Consider the following 26,685-nt stretch of genomic DNA (forward strand, 5'->3'; position numbering starts at 1 on the left):
GACCGACAAAACCGAACACTCGCTTAACGTGCGTTGTTAGTTCTAAAACAATGGAACTACATACTTGGTTAAGTCTTATTAAATTTTATTGAGTTATCTCATAACATTCAATATTTTGGAAAGTTGACTTTGGGTTTGACCAATTATCAAGACCCGAACCGACAACCCGAACACTCGATAAAAAAGACTCGTTTTAGTATCTTTATTCCAAAGGGATTTGCATTCTTGCATTTTACCCACCTTATTACTTAACATAGGTTGAGTAAATATTAAGGTTAGATACTTTAACCCGGTTTCGAGCAAACTTACATTTTTAAAGGATTATTGTTATAAATTCTTAAATAGTCACATTTTAAACCTTGAACTTTAATTATTTACATTTCTCAACATTTATTTTGTTTAAAGACCTTCAAGACAACCTTTCTAAATTCAAGACTTCTTTTCTTTTTAGGCATTGTGCGTTAAACTCGTCGTTCCGACAAATCTCCAAATTATCATCTTTCAAGTTTACCACTTGAAGGTGAGTACTTCATACTGTGACATCTGCCCCGATCCGACCCGACCCAGGTACCCGTTTCTCCGATCCGATCTCTTTCTTTTATGATTTAATATTTATACTTATATTTTACTTTTAATAATAATATATATTTTCCTTCCCGCCTCTTTCTCTCTCTTTCTTTCCGCCGTCCCGTCCCTCTTCTTCTCTCTTTCCGCCTTGTTTCCCTCTTTTTCTTCTAACTCTTTGCTTGTCCTTTGTTCCTTCCCGCCTAAGGTTGTCTGCGCAGCTCCACGCGCCAGACCCCTTACAAGGAATCCTGCGTGAAGACCATCTGTTTCAGCGATACGCGAGACGAACTCTTCTCGCAGCGCGCTAAGAATTGTAATTCTTCTCGCAGCGCGCTAAGAACGGTAGTTCTTCCCGCGACGCGCTAAGGATTTGTAGTTCTTCTCGCAGCGCGCTAAGAATCGTAGTTCATCCCTCGACGCGCGAAGAATTATAGTTCTTCCCGCGGCGCGCTAGGAATTTTAGTTCCTCCCGCGGCGCGCTAAGAAATGTGATTCTTCCCGCGGCGCGCTTAGAAATGTAGTTCTTTCCGCGACGCGTTAAGGTTGGTTCTGTCTGCCTTCGCGCTCGCGCTCTCTTGACCTTCTGTGTCTGCCTTCGCGCTCGAGCCTTCTCGCGCTAAACCCTTTGAGTTTTCTTCTGTTTAATCTAGCCGTTTGCTTTTGTGTTGTCTTATCTTTTGTGCTGTTGACCTAATCTGCTTTATGTCTGAAAAGTTACTTTCGGCGCAGCATGCGCACCAACCCCATTGGTTGGCAGAAAAAGTGACTGACATTATCTTTTGAGATCTGCTTTTTCCATGCTTGACCAGTACCTTTTTCTGAACTGCCCATGCCTTTTTACTGTTCCCTGTCAGCTTTTTCTCTTTTTCCCTGCTGCCATATCTTTTGATATCTTTTGCTTTTGGAATCTTTTGCTTTTTGGTGATCTTTTCCCCTTTTCTAGGGATTGTGTTCCCTAGGGTTTCTCTATAAATAATAATCTTATTTTCTTTCTAACACTACACACACAAAACACTTAATCTCTCCTGTTTTCCTTGCTCTCTGCCGCCTCCCTCTCTGCCTCCGTCTTCCTCCCTGTTCTGCCCTGCTTTTCCGGTAATATATATATATAATAATTTACTTACTAATTATGCAAACTTATAATCAAGACTTAAAACAAATCATTAAAACAATAATCTTATTTATAGGTTAACTTGTACTTGTTTAAAGTTGGTTCTTGCATTATCTTTCACCGCATCTTTATCAAGTGAGTAATCTCGTACCTAATCCCTTTTTATTTTTAATGTTTTGGGATGTTCATGTGTTCATACAAACTTAGAGTCTTAAAACTTGTTTATGAACTTTAGTCGCGCAGTATCCCATGTGTTGAGGACGTTTACTTGGCTGTTTATTTGTATGTGTGTATCATTAACCGCTTTGTTCGGCCTATTCCGAAGTTTTCATGGATCCATTAGATGAACACGGGAGACCTATCGTTTACGGTTTTCTTTGTTTACACTTGCACAGATGTTTTCTCGTTTTTGTGCTCAATTGGGAGCACGGATTGAACTATGAACTATGAGCTATGATCTATTTAGGCTTGATCACAATCTGATTGCACCCTTGTTAAACACCAGACATACACGTGTTGCGCGCAGATTTATTGTTATCTATTATTATCTATTAAACTTGATTTCTCACCAACACGCAAGTGTTTGACGGTTATTTTAACACATGTTCAGGTTTGCAGTAGCTGTTTTGGAGCTTGTGGACACGTAGGAAGTTTTCTTTATTTTGGACCTAGATTAAAATGTATCAAGACAAGTTTTTGCTGTTCGAATATTATGATTCATAATATATTGATTTATGATGTTTTATGTTATCTTGTTTACTTTGCGCGTGCGCGAATGAATGTATTTATTAAATATTGACACCCAATAGTGTCACGAGTAATGAAACAATATGTGGCGCCCCGATGTATAATCCGCCTTTGGTCGGGGTGTTACAGATTGGTATCAGAGCTCGTTGACTTTAAGATAGGTGGTTAGACGTAACGGCCTAGAATACCTAAGAGTCCCTTCTCGCGCATGAGAGAAATCTCATGTTCGCGCGCTTATTGTTAATTACTCGTATTTATGAATATGCTCGCGCTTGCGCTGTATATGATTTTATGTTTTATTTCACGATATTTCGATTTTTGTTGAATTTCGATTTTTATTGATTTTTCTTACATATTCGTTTGTTGGATTTGAATATCCGAAAAGTCATGGTGATACATGAATAGATGATTTTCAATTTCCCTTTACGATTATGTTCTGAGGTTGGAGACTTGAAAAGTCATGGTGATACATGAATTGTCAACCTCCAATACTCATTTTCTTGTATGTTTTATATTGAAGATTGAAAAGTCATGGTGATACATGAATCGTCAATCTCCAATACTCGTTTGCTCGTATGCTTTAAATTGAGAATTCGGAAAGTCATGGTGATACATGAATTGTCGATTCTTGATTCGAATTTGTTACCTTTATTAAGTCTGCATTTAGGGTCATTTATTTTACTTTAACTTTTGACAGTAACTGACTCCGCGAAACCAAGCTTTATAAGGTTATACTTTGCGATAAAACCAAGATATTAACTAAAATTAAAACTTTTATAGAATGCCTCCGCTATCAGCTCGCCATCTCAAGAAGAAAGAAGCCGCGCGCAGACGTTCGCTGCAACGTTCCCAGGAAATGGCCGCCGCAATAGCCCAAGCTTTGAGCCAAAACAATACCAACACCTCTGGTTACAACATTAAATCCTTCAACGCGGGTAACCCTCCAAAGTTCACAGGTCTTGAAGGAGCCACCGTGATGCTCCAGTGGCTTGAGAAAATAGAAAACACTTTCCTCCACACCCAATGCCCCTCAGACAGACGAACCCTATATGCCTCCAGTGTCCTGGAATCTAGAGCGCTTACATGGTGGAATGGGGTAGCTCATGCGCGTGGCGCAGAAGCTGCTTCCAGCATGCTCTGGGAGGAATTTAAGGAAATTCTGACGCGAGAATTCTGCCCTCCCAACGAAGTTAAGCGCCTGGAGGAAGAATTTTGGAACCTGAAGCAATACAGCGGTGAAGCGCGCGAGTACGCGACGCGCTTCCACGAGCTAAGCTTACTGGTCCCTCACCTTGTTACCCCTTCCCGCCGAGCAATCGAGAAATTCCTTGGGGGTCTCCCCATGGAAATTCAAGATTCTGTATGGGCCAGAAACCCAGTTACCCTCTCTGACGCCATCGAGTTGGCCGCTGTGCTCAGCGACAACCATGTCAGAGCAGGAACCCTGTTCCTGCGGAGAACTGAGAAGACCAAACTCACCAAGACTGCCCCTGAACCAACAGAAACCAAACCAGAACCCTCAAACCGTAACAACCTCAAGCGCAGGCGCAAAGCCTATGCGCTTACCAGCCCGCCCATAGTCCAGCAACCCGCCTACCAACCTCTAGTATACGCCCCTCAACCCCTGTCAGCCTACCCAACTCCCCCTGTAGTCCACAACTATGCCCTAACCAATCCCGCACTCCCTGCCCCGCCTCCTAAGAAACCTTACACAGGAAACCAACCCCTTTGCCCAACCTGTAGATTTCACCACCCAACTCAGACCCGTGTCGACAATGTAACCGATGTGGCCGCGTTGGTCACTCAACCGAATACTGTAGAGTCCCTCCCGCCAATCCAATACCACCAGTCTACCCACAGAACCCACAACCAACCTACCAAAACCCACGACCCAGGTCGTGCTATAACTGCGGTGATCCCAGTCATTTCCGGAACGCGTGCCCGAGACTACAAGTTCAGATTACACAAGCGAATCCGGTGAACCAGATTTCGAACCAAGTGACGCGTGGACGAGCTTTTAACATAACCGCGCACCAAGCGCAAGCGAATAATGACGTAGTTAATGGTACATTTTTGCTTAACGGATTTTATGCTTCTGTACTTTTTGATACTGGCGCCGATCGAAGTTTTATCTCTCGCGCCTTCGAGCAGAAGCTTGCGCGACCGCGCAACGATTTAAAAGAGAATTTTTCAGTTGAATTGGCTAATGGCGAAACTGTTTTAATTAACTCAGTGATTAAAAATTGCACGCTTAACCTTAACGAAAACGATTTTCTGATCGACCTCATCCCTATGCCTCTTGGAAGCTTTGATGTTATCATTGGTATGGACTGGCTTACGCATAATCGCGCCGAAGTTATTTGCGCCAAGAAGATGATTCGCATACCTCGAGAAAATGGTGATCTTCATATCTACGGCGAGAAACCCTCCCGCGGTCTTAAACTTATGTCCTGCGCCGAAGCCCAAAGACTCATGAGGAAAAGGTGTATTGCATTCTTAGCCCATGTGGTTAAACCTGCTGAAGAAAAGAAGCTTCGCGATATCCCTGTTGTGCGTGATTTCCCTGAAGTTTTTCCTGATGATCTTCCTGGTATCCCTCCCGCTCGTGAAGTCGAGTTCCGTATTGATCTTGTCCCTGGTGCTTCCCCCGTAGCTAAATCTCCTTACCGTCTTGCGCCCGCTGAGATGCAAGAATTGTCAAGCCAACTTCAAGAGTTGACTGCTAAAGGATTTATTCGCCCTAGCTCTTCGCCCTGGGGTGCTCCGGTGTTGTTCGTTAAAAAGAAAGATGGATCGTTTCGCATGTGTATAGATTACCGCGAGTTGAACAAACTCACCATTAAAAACCGGTATCCCTTACCGCGTATTGACGACCTCTTTGATCAACTCCAAGGTGCCTCTTGTTTCTCAAAGATTGATCTCCGCTCTGGTTATCACCAGTTGCGCATCCGCGATGAAGATGTTCCGAAGACTGCTTTTCGAACTCGTTATGGCCATTTTGAATTCTTGGTCATGTCCTTCGGTCTAACCAACGCACCCGCCGTTTTCATGGATCTAATGAATCGGGTGTGTAGGCCTTTCTTGGATAAATTCGTGATTGTGTTTATCGATGACGTTCTGATTTATTCTAAGACCAAGGCCGAGCATGAGCAACATCTCCGATTGGTATTGCAAAAGCTTCGAACCGAGCAGCTCTTTGCCAAGCTTTCCAAGTGTGAATTTTGGTCTGATGAAGTACAGTTTCTTGGTCATGTTGTAAACAAGATGGGTATTCATGTCGACCCATCCAAAATTGAAGCAATCAATGTAGGACCGGTGACGATCCGAGCAGGTTCGGGACGGAAGGTTTCAACCACAGATCAAAGATAAAAACAAACACTTTATTGATAAACGCGAACGGTTACATGCTTGTTTAAACAGAGAAATCACGATCTATGGCAGGGGGAGGTCGAGCATGGCCTCCCCCCTCATCCGGACAGCACCTGGGCTCCGGGCACGCAAAAACCTCGAAAACCTTACCTGTTCACGACTGAAAGCTGGTATTTATACCCGCTGCCATTCGGTCAGGACTCATTCGATCGAATGAGTCCTATTCGATCGAATGGCAGACTCATTCGATCGAATCAGAAACTCATTCGATCGAATGAGTATCCATTTGAAAATGCTCTTTCAAATGGATCACTTTCAGCGTGAACCACTACCTAGGTGTACAGCATACAACATAAACATTCTAAACTATTCGCCAAGCGACGGCCACAAAATGTGCACCAACAAATTCCCCCTTGGACGTTGCTTGCGAATTGCTGTAGACACCTCTTGCAATCTTCAGTCAAATCTTCTGCTTTATCTTGATAATCACGTTGAAGAATACCATCATTGCAGCAAGATTCCCCCTTAGACTGAACTCTCGGTTAATGATGCAAAGTGTTCTCCATTGCTGACATCTTCAGACTAAATAATCTGTTTAAAACAACCAACTGTAGAAATTCCCCCTCAGACGTTGACGTGTATCCCAATATATAGACATGACAATACATGCACGCTTCCGCTGCGCGACTTACTATCGGCGAATCTTCACCCACACGGTTACTTCACCAACATGTATTGGACAAATGACAGAGGCTTCCAATCCACAGCTACTCCCCCTAAACAGATTAGTTTGTATGCAGATTCATCATCGGAGACAAAGACACATCATTAACTTCGTGATTGCGAATCACCAATTTTCAACAGAATTCCCTCCACAAAGCGGAATTCTCACATGCGGAAAATAAATATTTAACATGATTGGCCCATAAATAGTCAGATGCTCCTGACTACCCCACAATAACTCAAACTCAGATTCTCTCCACAAAGCAGAATCTTCAGAATGCGGACAATAAATTAAACTTGGTTGGCCCATAAATAGTCAGATGCTCCTGACTACCCCACAATAACATCATACCTCATCAGTAATCACTTTTCTCTGTTCTTCTGTGTTCTTATAACAATCACCACTGTAGAAGCTCAATGAACAAGGGGTTATCCATTAAACTTGTAGACGATAATTCCTTCAGGTAATTGTGCTTTGTTCATCTTCAAATTTGCCGCTTTAACCGTTAAACATTTAAACGCTCTGACTTTGCCGGCAAATATCAGTGAAAATTTCACTGTCACCAAACTTTTTCTGGAATGTGATCAACATGTATAGGATGTCCAGAAAAATCTTCATCACTGACCCGACAATTAACCGAAAATTTCCCGGAAATTTTGTCGAAAAAAATTTTATTTTCGCCAAACTTTTTCAGAAGACTTCCCGACTGATAAAAATGGCTTGGGCAAATTTTCGTGTAAGCAGGCGTTCCAGACTTTTTTTTTTTTTTTTTTTTTTTTTTTTTTTTTTTTTTTTTTTTGGTCTGGAACATGTTCGATCGAATGAGAACTGGTTCGGTCGAATGAACCACAGATTCGATCGGATGAAGCACATATTCGATCGGATGAAGAACTGGTTCGATCAGCTATTTGAATTTGACACTTTGAGCGGGAAAACCAGTTCGATCGAATACAAACTGATTCGATCGAATGAAGACATCTGGTTCGATCGAATGAACAGGCTGTCTGGGCGGGAAAACTTGCGTTTGAATTTGACACTTTTGAGCGGGAAGACTGATTCGATCGAATCAGTCAATCGAATAGGCCTATTCGATCGAATGGGGAACTCGTTCGATCGAATGTACTGATTCGACTCCTTCAACGCCAGCCCAGAAAACGCGAAGAACACGAAGAACACACCAACAGTTTAACGTCCAGAACGCAGAAAATCAAGAGCTCGGCTTGCTAGATCGGTTGTTAGACCTTTCTAGCGGTAACCGTGGCTCTGATACCAATTGTTGGCTCAGCCGGGACCGAGACGATCCGAGCGCGTTCGAGACGGAAGGTTTGATAACCAAAGACGGACAGAAACAAACACGAAACAAACGATTTCATTGATAAAAACGAAAGATTACATGCTTGTTTAAACACTGAAATCACGATCTATGGCAGGGGGAGGTCGAGCATGGCCTCCCCCCTCATCCGGACAGCACCTGGGCTCCGGGCACGCAAAAACCTCAAAAACCTTACCTGTTCACGACTGAAAGCTGGTATTTATACCCGCTGCCATTCGGTCAGGACTCATTCGATCGAATGAGTCCTATTCGATCGAATGGCAGACTCATTCGATCGAATCAGAAACTCATTCGATCGAATGAGTATCCATTTGAAAATGCTCTTTCAAATGGATCACTTTCAGCGTGAACCACTACCTAGGTGTACAGCATACAACATAAACATTCTAAACTATTCGCCAAGCGACGGCCACAAAATGTGCACCAACAATCAAGAACTGGATTACGCCGACCACTCCTACCGAGATCCGTTCCTTTCTGGGCTTAGCTGGTTATTACCGGCGTTTCATTTCGAACTTCTCGAAGATCGCTTTGCCTTTAACAGCTCTAACGCACAAAGGTAAACCGTATATTTGGGGCTCGAAGCAAGAAGAAGCCTTTCTATCGCTCAAGCGATTGTTGTGTGAAGCTCCTGTTCTTGCGCTACCTGAGGGTAATGATGATTTTGTCGTGTACTGCGATGCCTCCAACCAAGGTCTCGGTTGTGTTCTTATGCAACGAGGCAAGGTTATCGCTTACGCATCAAGGCAACTTAAGGTGCATGAAAAGAATTATACAACTCACGACCTCGAACTTGGTGCAGTCGTATTTGCCTTGAAGATCTGGAGACACTACCATTATGGTACTAAGTGTATCCTCTACACTGACCATAAAAGCCTTCAGCATATCTTTGATCAAAAGGAACTTAACATGAGGCAACGCCGATGGAACGAACTCATCAGCGATTACGATTGTGAGATCCGGTATCATCCTGGTAAGGCTAATGTGGTAGCCGATGCGCTCAGCCGAAAACCCTGCCATCTTAACTGTATCTTGCCGCGCACGCAGCTTCACTTCGCGCCGATCCAAAACAACCTTGAATCGCGTATTCGTGACGCGCAGCGCGCATCCATCAGTAATGGTAACCTTCGCGCCGAGTTAGCGTGTGGCGCGGAAGCACTCTTTGTCCCTAATCTGAGTGGGATTCTCTGCTATCTTAATCGCATCTGGATTCCCTTTGATGAGAATCTTCGCGCTGATATCCTGAGTGAAGCACACAAATCTCGGTATTCTATTCATCCCGGCGCTGATAAGATGTACAAGGATTTGCGCACTACTTATTGGTGGCCCGGTATGAAAAAGGATATTGCTGTGTTCGTAGCTAGATGCCTGACTTGTTCTAAAGTAAAAGCTGAACACCAACGCCCATCTGGTTTGCTCGAACAACCAGAAATTCCTACGTGGAAATGGGAATGTGTAGCGATGGACTTTATTACCAAGTTACCTTTGACAACAAGCAAACATGATAGCATTTGGGTAATAGTGGATCGATTGACTAAGTCTGCTCACTTTCTGCCCATTCGTGAAAACTACCGTGTTGAGCAACTTGCGCAGCTTTATGTCAAAGAGATTGTCTGCCGCCATGGTACTCCTTTGAGCATCATATCCGATCGCGATGGCCGTTTTATATCTCGCTTTTGGAAATCTCTCCAATCTGCGTTAGGAACTCGCTTGGACATGAGTACGGCATATCATCCCCAGACTGACGGTCAGTCTGAGCGAACTATTCAAACTCTTGAGGATATGCTCCGATCTTGTGTTCTTGATTTTGGAGGTAATTGGGATTCACACCTGCCTTTGATTGAGTTCTCTTATAATAACAGCTACCATTCCAGTATCGGTATGGCCCCATTTGAAGCACTTTACGGTCGTAAGTGCCGCTCCCCGATTTGTTGGAGCGAAGTGGGTGAAACTCAAATCACAGGACCCGAACTTGTTCAAGAGACAACCGATAAAATCGCCAAGATCCGTGATCATCTGCTGACTGCCAGAAGCCGACAGAAGAGTTACGCAGATCGTAGGCGGAAGCCTCTCGAATTTCAAGTTGGTGATCTTGTTCTCCTCAAGGTGTCGCCCTGGAAGGGTGTTGTCCGCTTTGGGAAGAAAGGTAAGCTTGCTCCTCGTTATGTTGGACCATTCAAGATTCTCGCGCGTGTGGGAAAAGTTGCCTACAGACTTGACCTGCCGCCCGCGCTCAGTAATGTGCATCCAACGTTCCATGTATCCAATCTCAAGAAGTGTTTAGCTGACGAGAACCTTCACATTCCACTTGATGAAGTTCAAGTTGATGAAACTATGCATTTCGTTGAGAAGCCTGTTGAGATTATGGATCGCGAGGTTAAGCAAACCAAGCGCAGTCGTATTCCTATTGTTAAAGTTCGCTGGGAGTCCAAGCGCGGAGCCGAGTTTACATGGGAAAGGGAAGATCAAATGAAGATCAAGTACCCGCACCTGTTCTCTGCGCAACCTACTTCGAGATAAATTTCGGGACGAAATTTCTTAAAGTAGGGGAGACTGTGACATCTGCCCCGATCCGACCCGACCCAGGTACCCGTTTCTCCGATCCGATCTCTTTCTTTTATGATTTAATATTTATACTTATATTTTACTTTTAATAATAATATATATTTTCCTTCCCGCCTCTTTCTCTCTCTTTCTTTCCGCCGTCCCGTCCCTCTTCTTCTCTCTTTCCGCCTTGTTTCCCTCTTTTTCTTCTAACTCTTTGCTTTTCCTTTGTTCCTTCCCGCCTAAGGTTGTCTGCGCAGCTCCACGCGCCAGACCCCTTACAAGGAATCCTGCGTGAAGACCATCTGTTTCAGCGATACGCGAGACGAACTCTTCTCGCAGCGCGCTAAGAATTGTAATTCTTCTCGCAGCGCGCTAAGAACGGTAGTTCTTCCCGCGACGCGCTAAGGATTTGTAGTTCTTCTCGCAGCGCGCTAAGAATCGTAGTTCATCCCTCGACGCGCGAAGAATTATAGTTCTTCCCGCGGCGCGCTAGGAATTTTAGTTCCTCCCGCGGCGCGCTAAGAAATGTGATTCTTCCCGCGGCGCGCTTAGAAATGTAGTTCTTTCCGCGACGCGTTAAGGTTGGTTCTGTCTGCCTTCGCGCTCGCGCTCTCTTGACCTTCTGTGTCTGCCTTCGCGCTCGAGCCTTCTCGCGCTAAACCCTTTGAGTTTTCTTCTGTTTAATCTAGCCGTTTGCTTTTGTGTTGTCTTATCTTTTGTGCTGTTGACCTAATCTGCTTTATGTCTGAAAAGTTACTTTCGGCGCAGCATGCGCACCAACCCCATTGGTTGGCAGAAAAAGTGACTGACATTATCTTTTGAGATCTGCTTTTTCCATGCTTGACCAGTACCTTTTTCTGAACTGCCCATGCCTTTTTACTGTTCCCTGTCAGCTTTTTCTCTTTTTCCCTGCTGCCATATCTTTTGATATCTTTTGCTTTTGGAATCTTTTGCTTTTTGGTGATCTTTTCCCCTTTTCTAGGGATTGTGTTCCCTAGGGTTTCTCTATAAATAATAATCTTATTTTCTTTCTAACACTACACACACAAAACACTTAATCTCTCCTGTTTTCCTTGCTCTCTGCCGCCTCCCTCTCTGCCTCCGTCTTCCTCCCTGTTCTGCCCTGCTTTTCCGGTAATATATATATATAATAATTTACTTACTAATTATGCAAACTTATAATCAAGACTTAAAACAAATCATTAAAACAATAATCTTATTTATAGGTTAACTTGTACTTGTTTAAAGTTGGTTCTTGCATTATCTTTCACCGCATCTTTATCAAGTGAGTAATCTCGTACCTAATCCCTTTTTATTTTTAATGTTTTGGGATGTTCATGTGTTCATACAAACTTAGAGTCTTAAAACTTGTTTATGAACTTTAGTCGCGCAGTATCCCATGTGTTGAGGACGTTTACTTGGCTGTTTATTTGTATGTGTGTATCATTAACCGCTTTGTTCGGCCTATTCCGAAGTTTTCATGGATCCATTAGATGAACACGGGAGACCTATCGTTTACGGTTTTCTTTGTTTACACTTGCACAGATGTTTTCTCGTTTTTGTGCTCAATTGGGAGCACGGATTGAACTATGAACTATGAGCTATGATCTATTTAGGCTTGATCACAATCTGATTGCACCCTTGTTAAACACCAGACATACACGTGTTGCGCGCAGATTTATTGTTATCTATTATTATCTATTAAACTTGATTTCTCACCAACACGCAAGTGTTTGACGGTTATTTTAACACATGTTCAGGTTTGCAGTAGCTGTTTTGGAGCTTGTGGACACGTAGGAAGTTTTCTTTATTTTGGACCTAGATTAAAATGTATCAAGACAAGTTTTTGCTGTTCGAATATTATGATTCATAATATATTGATTTATGATGTTTTATGTTATCTTGTTTACTTTGCGCGTGCGCGAATGAATGTATTTATTAAATATTGACACCCAATAGTGTCACGAGTAATGAAACAATATGTGGCGCCCCGATGTATAATCCGCCTTTGGTCGGGGTGTTACACATACCCCATTTTCCATCTTTTATTTTGGGGATGACATTTCATACTTATTCAACAAAATGCTTTATATTTGAATCTTAAACCACAAACGTAGTTGTATACTTTACCTAAATAATTGCTCGATTTGGTGTTCTATGCTTATATGCCTATGTGTTTATCGCTTTTGGTTGGTGGAACTATAAAATCCTAGACTATTTGGCATCCCCTTATAGCTAGGTGTCGCTAATGTGTTTAGCGATATCTGTTTATCCAAATTACCACTTTTATTTATCGTTTCGTATGCAAGTTTTGTGGCTATCTTTATTATATACTAATATGATCAAACTTATGAATTGCTCACCGACCTTTGTGTTGACAAACTTTATTTTATGAAATGTTGCAGGTTTACATCTTGGTTGATTTATGATTGTGAAGAAAACGACATCAAAGACCTTAGGATATTAGTAAAGATGAACAATATCAATTTGCCATATTTTGTGATATCTTGTTTATGGTTATTTTATGGATAATTGTTATGTGACATTTTCGATGTTGTGAAATGAAATGAGTTTATTAAATACTGTCACTTTAATTAGTGTCATGTGCTTATGGACAATCGTTACACCTCGGCATGTTCCGCCGCCTTTGGTCGGGGTGTGACAATAGATGTTATGATTTGATTGTATGGTTTTTTTTAAGTATGTTATGGATTTGTGGTATTTTTTATTTCAAATATTTTATGGATTATGTATTAATTAAGAAATTTATGCTCGCTTTGAAAAAATGTTGTTTTATTACACATGTATTATTCATTGCGTCTTTAAACAGGTCTTAACAATTAACCTGCTACTAAACAGGTTTGTGCTCATGTTTGGAAAAAAAATACACAATTAGTTGTCGTATTCGTATTTATTATCACAGATCATCGTGTATTATCGTGTCGTTCTGACATGTTGTGACAGTCCTACTCACGAAACCCTAAATCACTCCCTACATTATAACACCCCCCCCCCTCACAAAATTTGATAGAGAGAATGTGAATGCTCTAAATTCAGTTGTTTGAAAAAAAAATAATTTTGTAGTAATACACACACACACACACACATATATATATAAACGAAAGCTCTCTGGTTGCTTCCACATTCTCTCAAGCCACCAGATTGCTTTATGTTAGGTCCCATTTTGTTATATTAGTCTTTTGTATTGTTTTTATTATGGTTTGGGCTTTAGAAGTTTGTTTTGTGTATCTAGGCCCAAAGGAAATAATGTAAAGAAGCCCATTGGACATGTGATGTAACTTGTCTCTCATACATGCTTCTCTATAAATAGAGAAGCATGGCATGAGAGAAAGGTGTTGGTTGTGAATTGAAAACCTTTTGCCAAAATCTTATAACACACACACATTATCTTTCTCTCTTGGCTTCCTTCCTTTCTCTCTGTTTCTTTCTTTGCAAAACCCGAACATAAACTCAAGATCCAAGACCTCTTAGGTTGCTTAGTGTGATTTCTGCTAGCACTAAGTTAGGTTGATCCAAGAACGTTGTTAGATCCACCCGCCACGGGACCTACACTTTATTTGTAAATGGAGGCATCTCATGCATTTGACCCGAATTCACAGGTATTGGTTTTACAAACCCAGATAACCCTTAAACGGGTTACAACATCTCATTAAACTAAAAGTTAATATCACCAAATATTTGATATGAAAATCCTATAAAATAAGTATATACTAAAAATTAATATTTGATTTTTTTTAAAAAGATATTATTTATAATTAAGAAATAATTTTAAAGTAAAAAAAATAAGCAGTTCATGGGTCTCACCAAACCTATATATCTTTTGAACCGGTTTATAACATCTCATTTATTTGTGAAACTCTTTCATCATCAAATCCTAAGTATATTATTAACTTCCTTACAATAAATAAAATTTTAATCCAAAAAAATATAAATATTAGAAACGAATATATATATATTGTTCATGCGAGAAGTCAAGTTACAACGAGAAGTACGAGAAATCAATCTGGACCATTGATTATGTGTAATCAATGGATTAGAAAAGTATGGCAAACTTGTAATTGTTAAGATATTAATCTACCAATATATCTATACTATATAATAAATAAAAGATTTTCAATGTCACATGGCATTACATAAGATGATTCTTACAAAATTTTCCCACCTTTCTTTCTTATTAAATGCATTTCTCTTTCTTATTAATAGTTTTATATTCAACTTTTTTTCTTTTTAATATATTATTTTCTCTTTTTAATAATTATTTTTTATTTAAAAACTTAATACCAACATAAATATATTATTTAGTTTTATATAAATATAGTATATTAGTTATTAATATTAAGCTTTTATAAGTAACGATTTTTCACGTTGATTTAGATAAAATAATTAATTTCAAATTTTAACGAAGAAAATTTTTCACTTTATGTTTGTTTTGAAATGAAGATAGCTAAGGCCGATCACTATAGATGGTTGATTTGTTTTTAAGACAACCTGGTTTAACGCATTATAAGTTATGTGTTTCATTATCTAAAGTTGAAAGCAAAAAAAAAAGTGAAACTACTAATTTTGTTATGGAGGTTAAATTGCAAATTTTGTATACAAAAAAATTCAGAGATTTACGAATTTTCAACAACTTTTTATTTCCGTATTATGTAATGTGTAATTTATTCAACCATATATTATATCTTTTGAACATATTTTTTGTATTTTACATTCTCTTATTATTTAAATAAATTTATTTATTATAACATGTGTTCTACACGGTTTCATAATGCCATATGTCATCACACATGAATGATCCTTACAAAAATTTCTCACCTCTTTCTCATATTAAATATATATTTCTTTTTCTTATTAATAGTTTTATATTTTATTCTTTCTTTCTTTTTAATCTATTAATTTCTCTTTTTAATAATTATTTTCTAGTTTAAAAAATTAACACAAATATAAATATATTATTTTGTTTTATACAAGTATAATATTAGTTATTAATATTAAGCTTTTATAAGTACAAATTTTCACGCTGATTTAGATTAAATAATTAATTTTAAATTTCAAAGAAGGAAATTTTCACTTTATGTTTGTTTTGAAATAGTGATTAATAAAAGTTAAGACCAATCGTTTTAGATAGTTTGTTTTTAAACAACCTGTTTTAACAGATGGTCAGTTATATGTGTTCCGTTACCTAGAGTTAAAACAAAAAACAAAGTAAAACTACTAATTTTAATATGATGGATAAATTTACAAATATTATATACAAAGAAACATTTAAATATTTACAAATTTTCAACCTTTTGTTTTCATATTTTGTGTTGTGTAATTTATTCTATTACATATTATATATTTATTATATATGTAACATATTTTTTATATTTCACATTGTGTTATTATTTAAATAAATTTATTTATTTTAACCCGTGTTCTACACGGGTACCTAACCTAGTATTTTAATAAAGAAAGGTAGTTTAGTATTTGCTTTGTAGACTTTTCAAAGTAAAACTTAAGCAATTAATAGCATTTATTTGTTATCATTACTAACTAACTGAAAGTTAACTATACATTTTTTAATTGCTATTTTTTTAATTGATGTTATTAATCAAACTAATGTTAAACAAATATAACTTTAATCAAATACTATAATATCTTCAATCATATTTTTTCAAATGCATTAACTATTATATAATGCCTACACAAATTTAATTATGTATTGCATAAACATGCATATTCATGTATTATGTAGGTGGAATCTCGAATGCGTATTTGAAATTTTTAAAATTGTATGCTATCAACTTGATTTGTTATTTATTATATGTAGTCTAATATGAAAAATAAAAACAATAATTTATTTTGTCCCGTGTAGGGTTTATATATGTACTATTTAGGTGGTATTACGAATGTGTATGTGAAAATTTTACAAGTACAGGTTAATATTACTATCCGTTATTTATTATATATAGTTTAATGCAATAAAAAAGTTTATTTTGTATTGTGTAAGTTCATTTATGTGTTGTGTAGGTTTGTATATGTACTGTGTATATGGTATTTCGAATTGTGTATGTGTATTTTTTATTGTGTGTAGGTTCATTTATGTACCGTGTAGGTTCCTATATGTACTGTGTATCTAGTATTTCGAATTGTGTATGTGTATTTTTTATCGTGCGTATGTTCATTTATGTACTATATAGGTTCATGTATTATTGTGCATGCTCGTATATGTACTTTGTAGGTGGTATTTCAAATGTTGTATATGCAATTTTTATCATGTGTAGGTTCATTTATGTACCGTATAGGTTTGTATATATACTATGTAGGTGGTATTTCGAACTTTGTATATGTGATTTTGTTCATGAGTATGCTTATTTATGTAGTTTGTAAATTTATCGGGGCTATTAAATTTAAGAACCACTATCTGGATAAAGGTATGAATATCAAATAACGAGAATAATAAAAATAATGTTGATAAACAACAAAATTGAATATGATAAAATAAAATAAAAAAACAAGAATTCAATATAGGTTGATTTGACTATATTTTAAAAAATATAAAAACAAATTACTTGTAACTTCTCCATACATTATGACCTACCAAATATAAAAACATGTGCATTTTATTATAACACCCATGTCATTAAATAAATGATAAAATAAAATAAAATAAATGTGATTGATTGGATTTATTTTCTCGCACTTCTCACAATAAGAAATACTTCTGAAATAAACTCAACCCTATATATATAGGGGATGGTTCACACGAGAAATGCGGGAAGTCATTTTCAACCATTGATGTTGTTAATCAATGGTCATTTACGAATGTGACATTTTTGTAATTAATAAGAGTTTATTATAAAGATTATTTTAATTTAAAAGGGTAGTGTAGTAACTTGTGTAACACAATTAAAATAAAAGAAGTGCATAACTCCCACTGTTCCTTGTTAAAAGCTTCAAGCTTTAATTTTTATATATTTATTAATAAATAATTGAATTCAATTTATTTAATTTCTTTATTTTCTTTGATTTCATCTATTATTTTGATAGTCTTTTTTTCTTGTTTTTTATAGTGTATTTTTCATACTAGCTTGTATATTGCACATAATTGATTCTATCATACTTTTATTGATAATATTTTTTTATAGGTTACAATTTTCAGACAATATAGTTTAGTTTAATATTTTGTGTTAAATATAACATTTTGTGTTGGATATAACAATTTGTGTGGGACACATAAATGTTATTTGTGATATAACAGTTAATGTAGGATACGTAATTAGTGTGCAGAATCGAACGATGATAATATTTTGTTTATGATCTGTAGAGTTTGTGTAGGACAGGGCCGGCCCATAGGGGGGGGGGGGGCTGGGTGGTTGACGGCCACAGGCCCGACACCCCGCTAGGCCCGATTTTTTTTTTTTTAAAAAATATATGTATTTTTATTAGTACAATATGTATATTTAGTGTGTAAACTCATTTGCACAAATATTAGCTTGGTCTAGTGGCAAAAAAACATTACTCCCAACCAAAAGGTTATGAGTTTTAGTCTCATTTATGACATGTTTAATCATATTTTTATAAAAAGTTTTTTACACAACCTATATTATAACAAATTAAGCCCATATCAAAATTAAATTGTTTGAACCCAACAAAATACTCCTTTTTATTTAAGGCCCAAAAAACTTTTCGCCTTCAACCCAATTTTTTTTTTTGCTTTATCGGGGCGGGGCCTGGTGTAGGATACATACATGTAATTTGTTTGTGATATAACATTTTGTCTAGAATCAATAAAATATTGTGTAGGAATGAAAAATACTTTTTTGTGTTTAATATACATTATTGGTGTGTAGTAATGAAATATAATAGTGTATAGGATACATGCACACACATACATTGTTTGTCATATAAAAATTTGTGTAGGATCAATATATTGTTGTTTAATATAATAAAAAACTTTATTTTATACTATGTAGTTTCATATATGTACTGTGTAGGTGGTATTTTAATTGTATATGCCTAATTTTTATGGTGTGTAGGTTCATTTATGTACTATGTACTGTGTACGTTCGAATATGTACTGTGTATATGTTATATTGAATTGTGTATGTATAATTTTTTATGTAGATTCATTTATGTACTGCGTATGTTCATATATGTACTGTGTATGCAATATTTTGAATTGTGTATTGTATTTTTTTTTATCATGTGTAGGTTCATTTATGTACTGCGTATGCTCGTATATGTACTCAGTAGGTGGTATTTCTAATTGCGCGTGTGCAATTTTATTCATGTGTAGGTTCATTTATGTACTCTGTAGATTCATTTATATACTCTGTGTGATTTTATCGGCGCTATTGAATTTTGGAACTACAATATGGACAAAGTTATGAAATTCAAATTAAAAGGATAAAAAAAAATAATATTGATATATCGACAAAATTGAATTTTATAAAAAAACAAGAATTTAATATAGGTTGATTTGACTATATATTAAAAAATATAAAAAAATTAATTGTAACTTCTCCATAAATTATAACTATGGATGAGATTGGTACTTTACCGGTACAGACCAGTTCTGGTCCCGAAAATCCCGGTCCCGAAAATTACAATTTTTTGGTACCGGTACTGGTACCGAAATATTTGGTTCGGTACCGGTACTGGTACCGAAATATTCGGTTCGGTACCGGTACCAAAGGTAAAAGTTTCGAGAAATAACAGTACTGGTCCCGATCCCGATACCGAACTCAAAACTTTGGCACCGATTTGGTACCGACGGTATCAAATTGATACCAATTTTCCAGTATGGTACCGGTACCGAATTTTCCCATTCCTAATTATGACCTACCAAATATGAAAAAATACATGATCTTTTACAATAACACCCTAATAATTAAATAAATGATAAAAAAAATGTGATTGGTTGAATTTAATTCTCGCAATAAGAAATACCTCTGAAATGAACCTAATCATATATGGAAAAAGTAAAAATACGAAGTAGACAAAAATAAGAAGTGTGATATGCATTTGTGGCAAAAAAAAACCTAAAAAAATAATTACGCAAAATATAAATCAAAAATGAAAAAAGTAAAAAACTAAAGTGTTTCCCACGTCTTTTTTTTAAAAAGATGAAAAAGACACAATGTAAAGAAAAAAAGACACAATGATGAAAATAAACAAAAAGACATAATAATAATAATAAATAATAAATGACATAATAGATCACAAAATATGACACAACATTGAGTAATATAATATAATATCAAGAAAAAAAATACACAATGTCAAATTAAAAAAAGATACAATCAATGACGAAAATAAATAAAAACATAATTATAAATAAAAAGAAACAATGATATTTTTTTCCTCAATATTGACTCTTTTTTTAGAACAATGAAGACGGGGGAAATATTTTTTTTGACCTTTTTCATTATTTTTATTTTAAGTTACGATTTTTTTGTTATATTTTTTTGAGCGTTTTTTTGTCATAAATCATTTTCATCATTCTCATTTTGTCCTTATTTATAAAATAACTTGACCCTTATTTTAGATCTGTTTATAATTCAACGGCCTTCGCATTACATGTTACGCAATGGGTTGGAATTTGCAAATAAAAAAATGAATTGTTAAATTTTTTTATTAATGATTTCACATGGAACTTAATCGATTGTTAGTACATTTACCTTTTTAACTTTATGTATTCACGTGTGTTTGGTGAACTTTTAAATTTTGCTTATTTGATTTTTGAAAAGCAAAAACATTTTTAAAAATCTTCATTTTGAAGCTTTAGCTTTACTAAACACATTTTACTTTTTAAAATTCAAGCAAGTAAGTTTAAAAAGCTCACCCAAATACCTCTATCCCTTATTTGACTTTCAGTTTTTGATTTATTTATAATTAACATTTGAATTTGAAATCACTGCTTATTGGTTTACACTTACGGAGATTGCTCAATAATACTTATTAAAAATTCTTAAAGAAATAAACACACGCTTTCGATCACCTACTCATCCATCCATGAAAATGCATACATGTATATGCATGTATACGTACGTACGTACATGATTATGTATATAAAAGAATGCATACATACATACGTATACATACGTATGTACATGCTTACGTATATAAATGCATGCATGCATGCATGCATGCATACATACATACATACATATTGGGTTCGTAGGCTTTGTTGGCCCGGTTTATTATATGAAGTCAAAAGATGAGACGAGTGCGGGCGGCTAGGCCCAAGCCCAGTCCGGTTTAGATTTCTTGTTCAGTAATTTACAAACCCTAGACTAGTCTATATTTAAACAATGATATGTACTTGTAATCCCTTGTCACTCAATAATAGAATACCTATTTGCCACCCGTGGATGTAGGTCAGTTTAGACCGAACCACGTTAAATCCTCGTGTTCGTTATTGCTTTCGTGTTTGTGTTCAGTTTCGTGTGTGCGTTTAATCCTAACAAGTGGTATCAGAGCATGGTTCAGATCACACGAAGAACAAGTTTGAACCAATCTTGTTTATCGCCGCCGCGTAAGAATCGGAGGTAGGGTTCTGTCGTGATTACCGCTAGCCGCCGCTAGGGTCTGTTCGCTATTACCAATAGCCACCGGTAGTGTTTTATTGCGTCGCCGTATTTTATATTTTTGTTGGTTCTGGATTCGAAAGCGAGAAACTTTTGCATCACCACCTCTAGAAACAAAGCCATTGAAGATTCAGAGTATTTTTGTTAATCGTCTATTTAGTTGCAAAACAAAAGGAGACGCACCAAGACCAAGAAAAGATAGGTCTTTTTTGACCAAGTGCATGTGCATGTGCATGTGCATGTGCATGTGCATGTGCATGTGCATGTGCATGTGCATGTGCAAGATCAGATTTTTTTTTTGTTTGGGCCTAGAAATTTCAATCCGTTTTGTTAAAAGAATATTTATTTTTTGGCAGACTTTTATCTTTTGGGTTATGCATGAGAGATCATTTGGGTTGTTTTTTGTTTGGGATTTTGCCAAGTAATAATATATATTGGTGTTATATATATTTTTGTGGAGATCCTATCTTGAGAAGAACGAGCCAAGAACGTCTGAATCAAGATCCTATTTTCGTTTAAGAATCGTTGTCAATCAGAAGGAGCGTTAAAGAAACGGAGAATCAGTGCCAACCGCGTTTGTCAGGTTTTATCGTTTCAGTTTAAAGTTTCTGTTTCTGATTTACAGTTCGTATTTCACCTGCGGTTTAAATAGGTTGATTGTTTAACAGAGTTCAGTAGAACATTCATTAAGTTCAGGCTCGTGCCATTGCTGTGTTTGTCTCTGTTTTTATCCAGTTTTTTGTTTTAGTCATTTAATGGCAGAAGACGGAAAGGTTTTGATACAGAAGTTTTACGGACAGAAGTTTCAATCAATCAATCAATCATACCCAGTAAAATCCCACCGACAGCAGAGCTATAGGTAGGGTCTGGGGAGGGTGGGATGTAGGCACACCGTACCTCTATCCAAAGGAATAAAGAGGTGGCTTCCAGAGAGACCCTCGGCTCTAAGAACATGTGTATGAAGCAAAAAAAGGAAATCAAAGTTTAACAGTTATATAAAAAACTACTACTAATTATAATAATATTAATAAAAAGGTCACAGTTTAACCGCAATATAAAAGCTAATAATAATAATAATAAAATATGTAAGGAAATACCATTATGGTATGTGACCTAAATAAGTTAAGTCTAAGCCCTAAGGTATTCAATTCTCTCTAAAAATCCTTATCTTTAATTCTACTTCTCCACGAATTCCTATCCTCAACCATGTCCTCGGAGAGGTTTAGGTCTATCAAATCATGCCTAATCCTCTCATCCCAAGTCAATTTCGGTCGTCCTCTACCCCTCCTCCCCTCTATAGTAATGTTTTCTACGGATCTAACAGGATTCGTCGTCTGTCTTCTCTTTACATGTCCAAACCATCTCAATCTCCACTCTCTTATCTTGTCTGCTATGTTCGCCACCCCTAATCTCTCGCGAAGCACAACGTTTCTTATTCTGTCTAGCCTTGTGTGCCCACACATCCAACGTAGCATTCTCATTTCTGCTACCTCCATCTTCCGCACTTGTGCCTTCTTGATGGCCCAACAATCTGTTCCATATAGCATTGCAGGTCTAACTGCCACCCTATAGAATTTTCCCTTCAGATTAGTCGGGAAACTCTTGTCGCATAATATACCTGTGGCTGCTTTCCATCTACACCATCCTACCTGAACTCGGTGGGTCACATCACTCGGTGGGTCACATCACTGTCTAATTCCCCTATGGACAGAAGTTTGGTTAGTAGAAAATGCATATTGAAGCGCTACTTTGTTAGAAAGATTTAGATGTAGTGCTCGAGGATGAAAAACCAGAGAAGATGTCAGAAGCAGATTGAAAGAAGTTATACAAGAAAGCTAGGACTTGTATTACTTTGTCGTTGTTGGAAGATGTGGCGTTTAACACCATGAAAGAAACCACAGACCGTGGTATGATGGAGGCACTATCCAACATGTATGAGAAGCCTTCGGGAGCAAATAAGGTCTATCTTATCCGAGAGCTAGTGATAACAAGAATGAAAGAGGGTGGGTCAGTTACAACGCATATCAATAATCTTAATTTGATCTTGTCCCGCTTAGTGTCAGTCGACATTAAGTTTGATGATGAAGTTCAAGACCTTTTGTTATTATCCTCTTTGCCCGATAGTTGGTCGCAAACAGTGACTGTGGTTTGTAGTTCGTCTACAAAAATTACATTTGATGGGATTCGGGATTCGATTCTTGGAGAAGATTCAAGACGCATAAGTTCAGGTGAATCATCAGGCAATATGTTCGTCACAGAAGATAGAGGTAGGGGAAAACAACGAGGCAGTGGGAGCAGGAAGAGAAGTCAGTCTAAGACTCTTAAAGATATTGAATGATGGAGTTGTAAAGAGAAATGACACTTCAGGAATCAGTGTCCGAATGGTAAGAAAGAGGTGAACATTACAGAAAACGACACAGATGACGGGGTCAGTGGTGATGAGGCTTTGGTTTGCAGTGTTGAGAGTAACGTTGATGCTTGGGTGATGGATTCTGGTACGCCACTCACTGTAGTGAAACAATGAAGAATCTAAAGTTTGGGGATTTTGGAAAATTTCTACTTGTGAACGATGATATTTTATAGGTTACGGGTATGGGAGATGTTGATTTGATAACTTCAGCCGGTAGTTCTTGGACTTTGAAAGACGTGAGGGTTATTCCAAGTTTGAAGAAACGCTTGATTTCAGTTGGGCAGTTGGATGACCAGGGGCACGATGTTAAGTTAGGGAATGGGCAGTGGAAGGTAGTCAAAGGGAATCTCGTGGTTGCTCATGGCAGGAAAATGGGTTCATTGTATATGGTCGATATGTCACCGAAAGGAATGGATCCAGTTTGGTGAAAGACAAAATCCGGTTCACAGAATCTCGTGGGCAGAAGAAGGTTCGTTTTGCAAGTAACAAACCTAGAGCCAAAGTGAAGATTCAGGATGAACGAGCTAGGAAGGTTAAATCAGTCGGAGGACATCGTGACAGTGGGAGCACAGGTCGTGTTTCAGTTACAGTTCAAGGTCGACAGTGGATTAAGAAAACCAGTATTCCAGCAGCAAAAGTATCTCTAGTGAATTACTTGCTGAATATGGAGAGCGTTTGTTCTCAGGTTAACTCAGGGTCCGGTAGTTCGTTACAGTGGGAGCCGGTAGGGACAGAGAACGGGTTAGGGGCGGTTTTAGCCGTGACTGACGTGTTGGAGCTTCGGGGAGCTTCAACGGGCCTTTAGGTTAATTGATGAGAAGGCGGTGGCAACTAGGGAAGTTAATGTTTAGATTACAGAAGTACGATCAGGAGTGCAGACGAGAGTACTCAAGGCCTCTGAGTGGGAGATTGTTGGGTTCGTAGGCCTTGTTGACCCGGTTTATTATATGAAGTCAAAAGAGGAGTCGGGTGCGGGCGGCCGGGCCTAAGCCCAGCTCAGTTTAGATTTCTTGTTCAGTAATTTACAAACCCTAGACTAGTCTCTATTTAAACAACGATATGTACTTGTAATCCCTTGTCACTCAATAATAGAATACCTAGTTGCCACCCGTGGACGTAGGTCAGTTTAGACCGAACCACGTTAAATCCTCGTGTTCGTTATTGCTTTCGTGTTTGTGTTCAGTTTCGTGTGTGCATTAAATCCTAACATACATACATACATACATACATACATTCATGTGTACGTGTAAGGCTAATATTTGTGACTTGTGATATTATTATGACGAAACCTGTTAAATATTTTATGGTCAAGAAAATAAGTGGGCGTGAAAACCGGTACGAGACGAGAGATTCGGTGCACGCGTTTAACTTCAACAGGGAGAAGATCTTCTAGAATATTTATGTTTTTGCTGTAAATAGGACCTTGCTGTTTTATTTATGTGTGTGTTTTGTAAGTTGTAAATCATCCACCCAAGGGGAGCTCACCTTGGGTGGGGTCGATTCGTTTATCATATATTTAATCTTTTGCAACCGATAACGAGGTCGTTCACTACATATTATCTTTATTTGTTTTTGTTCGATCGTTTAATTTACCCGCACCCGTCTCGAATGTTTATCAAGTGCAAAATTCATTTTCGCGTTAGATCCGGTTGTTTGGGACCTACACTACGTATATACATGCATGCATGCCCTCCTACATGTGCACATTCGTATGCAATCATAATGAAATTTGCAGTGTACCGTCAAGTGGTAGGATGATATGTCTTCAACTGCAACCGTTGGATTTTCCTTTATGATAATTATTCAAAAAACAAGAATTAATTAAATTAACAATAACTATAATAACTATAACTATGATAAAAACTAAAAAGATGCAATGAAGAAAATAGAAGTCGATCAAAGTATGAATGTATGGTCTTACATGTTTATATTGAAGTTCCAATGCACTCTCAAGTTTTAAAAGAACTTGATTCATATCTGGACGCTGTCCCCGCTCTTCTTTCAAACAACTATATGCTGTTTTTGAAAAGTTTTTTAATGATTGCAGGTTCATTTGTTTTCGAAGATCGGGATCGATCAAATTATCTAGGTTTTTTTCCTCATAATGTAATCTTGCTAATCGAGCAAAATACCAATTATCATTGTTCTGAATCGCTGCTTCTCTCCCAAACAATACTTCAAACAACAAGACGCCGAAGGAGAAAACGTCTGACTTATGAGTCAAACCTCTGGTGTATTCATATGCTGGATCCATATATTGTAATGAACCATTATATTTACTAGTAACATAAAGATGATGTTTTTTAGCTCTAACAGCAAATGTAAAACCATGTAACTTAGGTTCCCAGTTGTGATCTAGTAAAATCTTGGAGCTCTTAATGTTACCATGCATAACATAATGATTTTCTTCAGCATCATAATGAAGGTAACTCAGTGCACGTGCAACCCCAACACATATATGCAATCTTTGCATCCATGTGAGGGTTGGGCTCCTTAGATGTTTGTCGAGACTTTCGTTGGCTTCATGCTTGTTTATGATGACGATTCCCCTATCTTCCGTCCTCGTAATCATAAAAACAGAAATGACATTTTTGTGCTTGAGATTTCTAGAGAATATCAGCTCGTTGATAACTAGGTTTATTTGGGGACATTTTCGTGCAACAATATTAATCAAGCCCCCTGATTGCAAGAGTTGTCCTTTGTAAACATTATAGGACGTACCTTGTGCAAAGAGATTTTCATCAGCGAAGTTGTTGGTGGCTGATTTTATCTCTTTTAATGGGGTAGTTAAGAAACTAAAATAATCATCAAAGGACATGATGGCAGTAGTGCTTGTGAAAGATGAAGACATGATCGATATTGTAGTGATAAAAAGGCTAGTGCGTGAATCTAATTTGGGGGAGTAAGAAGAGGGTACAGGCTAGGAAAGAATGTCTAGCTTAGGGGAAAGGAGTGCCGTCGGGATGCTAGCCACGTCAACAAAATAGTACAAAGTGGAGAACCCAATCGGGAGGGGAAAAAAGTAAAGAAAATGACAAGATTTTGAGAAAAAGGGAACTCGGAGAGCCCGAACACCACGACTCCCCTACAGCACCGAACAAAATTTACTCCTGAATAAAAGTCCACGAAGTGCACTCCGTAAGGAAGGAAGAAAATGACTGGTAAGTGATGCTCAAGCTTTACGGAGACTTAACCGAACACATAAAATTAGGGTGTTTTCCCTGAATTTCATTGTTATGAATTACTGAATGCAGTATAAACACTAAAATGGGCTAAACTGTA

At 37.6% G+C, this 26,685-nt stretch overlaps 1 protein-coding gene across 1 annotated transcript in view; it reads right to left on the reverse strand.

The window, feature by feature from the left end:
* LOC143579183 (receptor like protein kinase S.2-like) overlaps positions 1-26,254 on the reverse strand; it is a 44,519-nt gene extending 18,265 nt beyond the window's left edge. Inside the window, exon 1 of the mRNA XM_077062570.1 lies at positions 25,325-26,254. Within this exon, the coding sequence (XP_076918685.1) occupies positions 25,325-26,254 (930 nt within the window). The remainder of the gene's footprint in view (positions 1-25,324) is intronic.
* Positions 26,255-26,685: the final 431 nt, after the last annotated feature.

Source organism: Bidens hawaiensis, unplaced genomic scaffold, assembly GCF_021521415.1.
Source record: "Bidens hawaiensis isolate Kalapana, Puna unplaced genomic scaffold, B.hawaiensis_p1.1 tig00001461_1, whole genome shotgun sequence".
NCBI classification, from domain to species: domain Eukaryota; kingdom Viridiplantae; phylum Streptophyta; class Magnoliopsida; order Asterales; family Asteraceae; genus Bidens; species Bidens hawaiensis.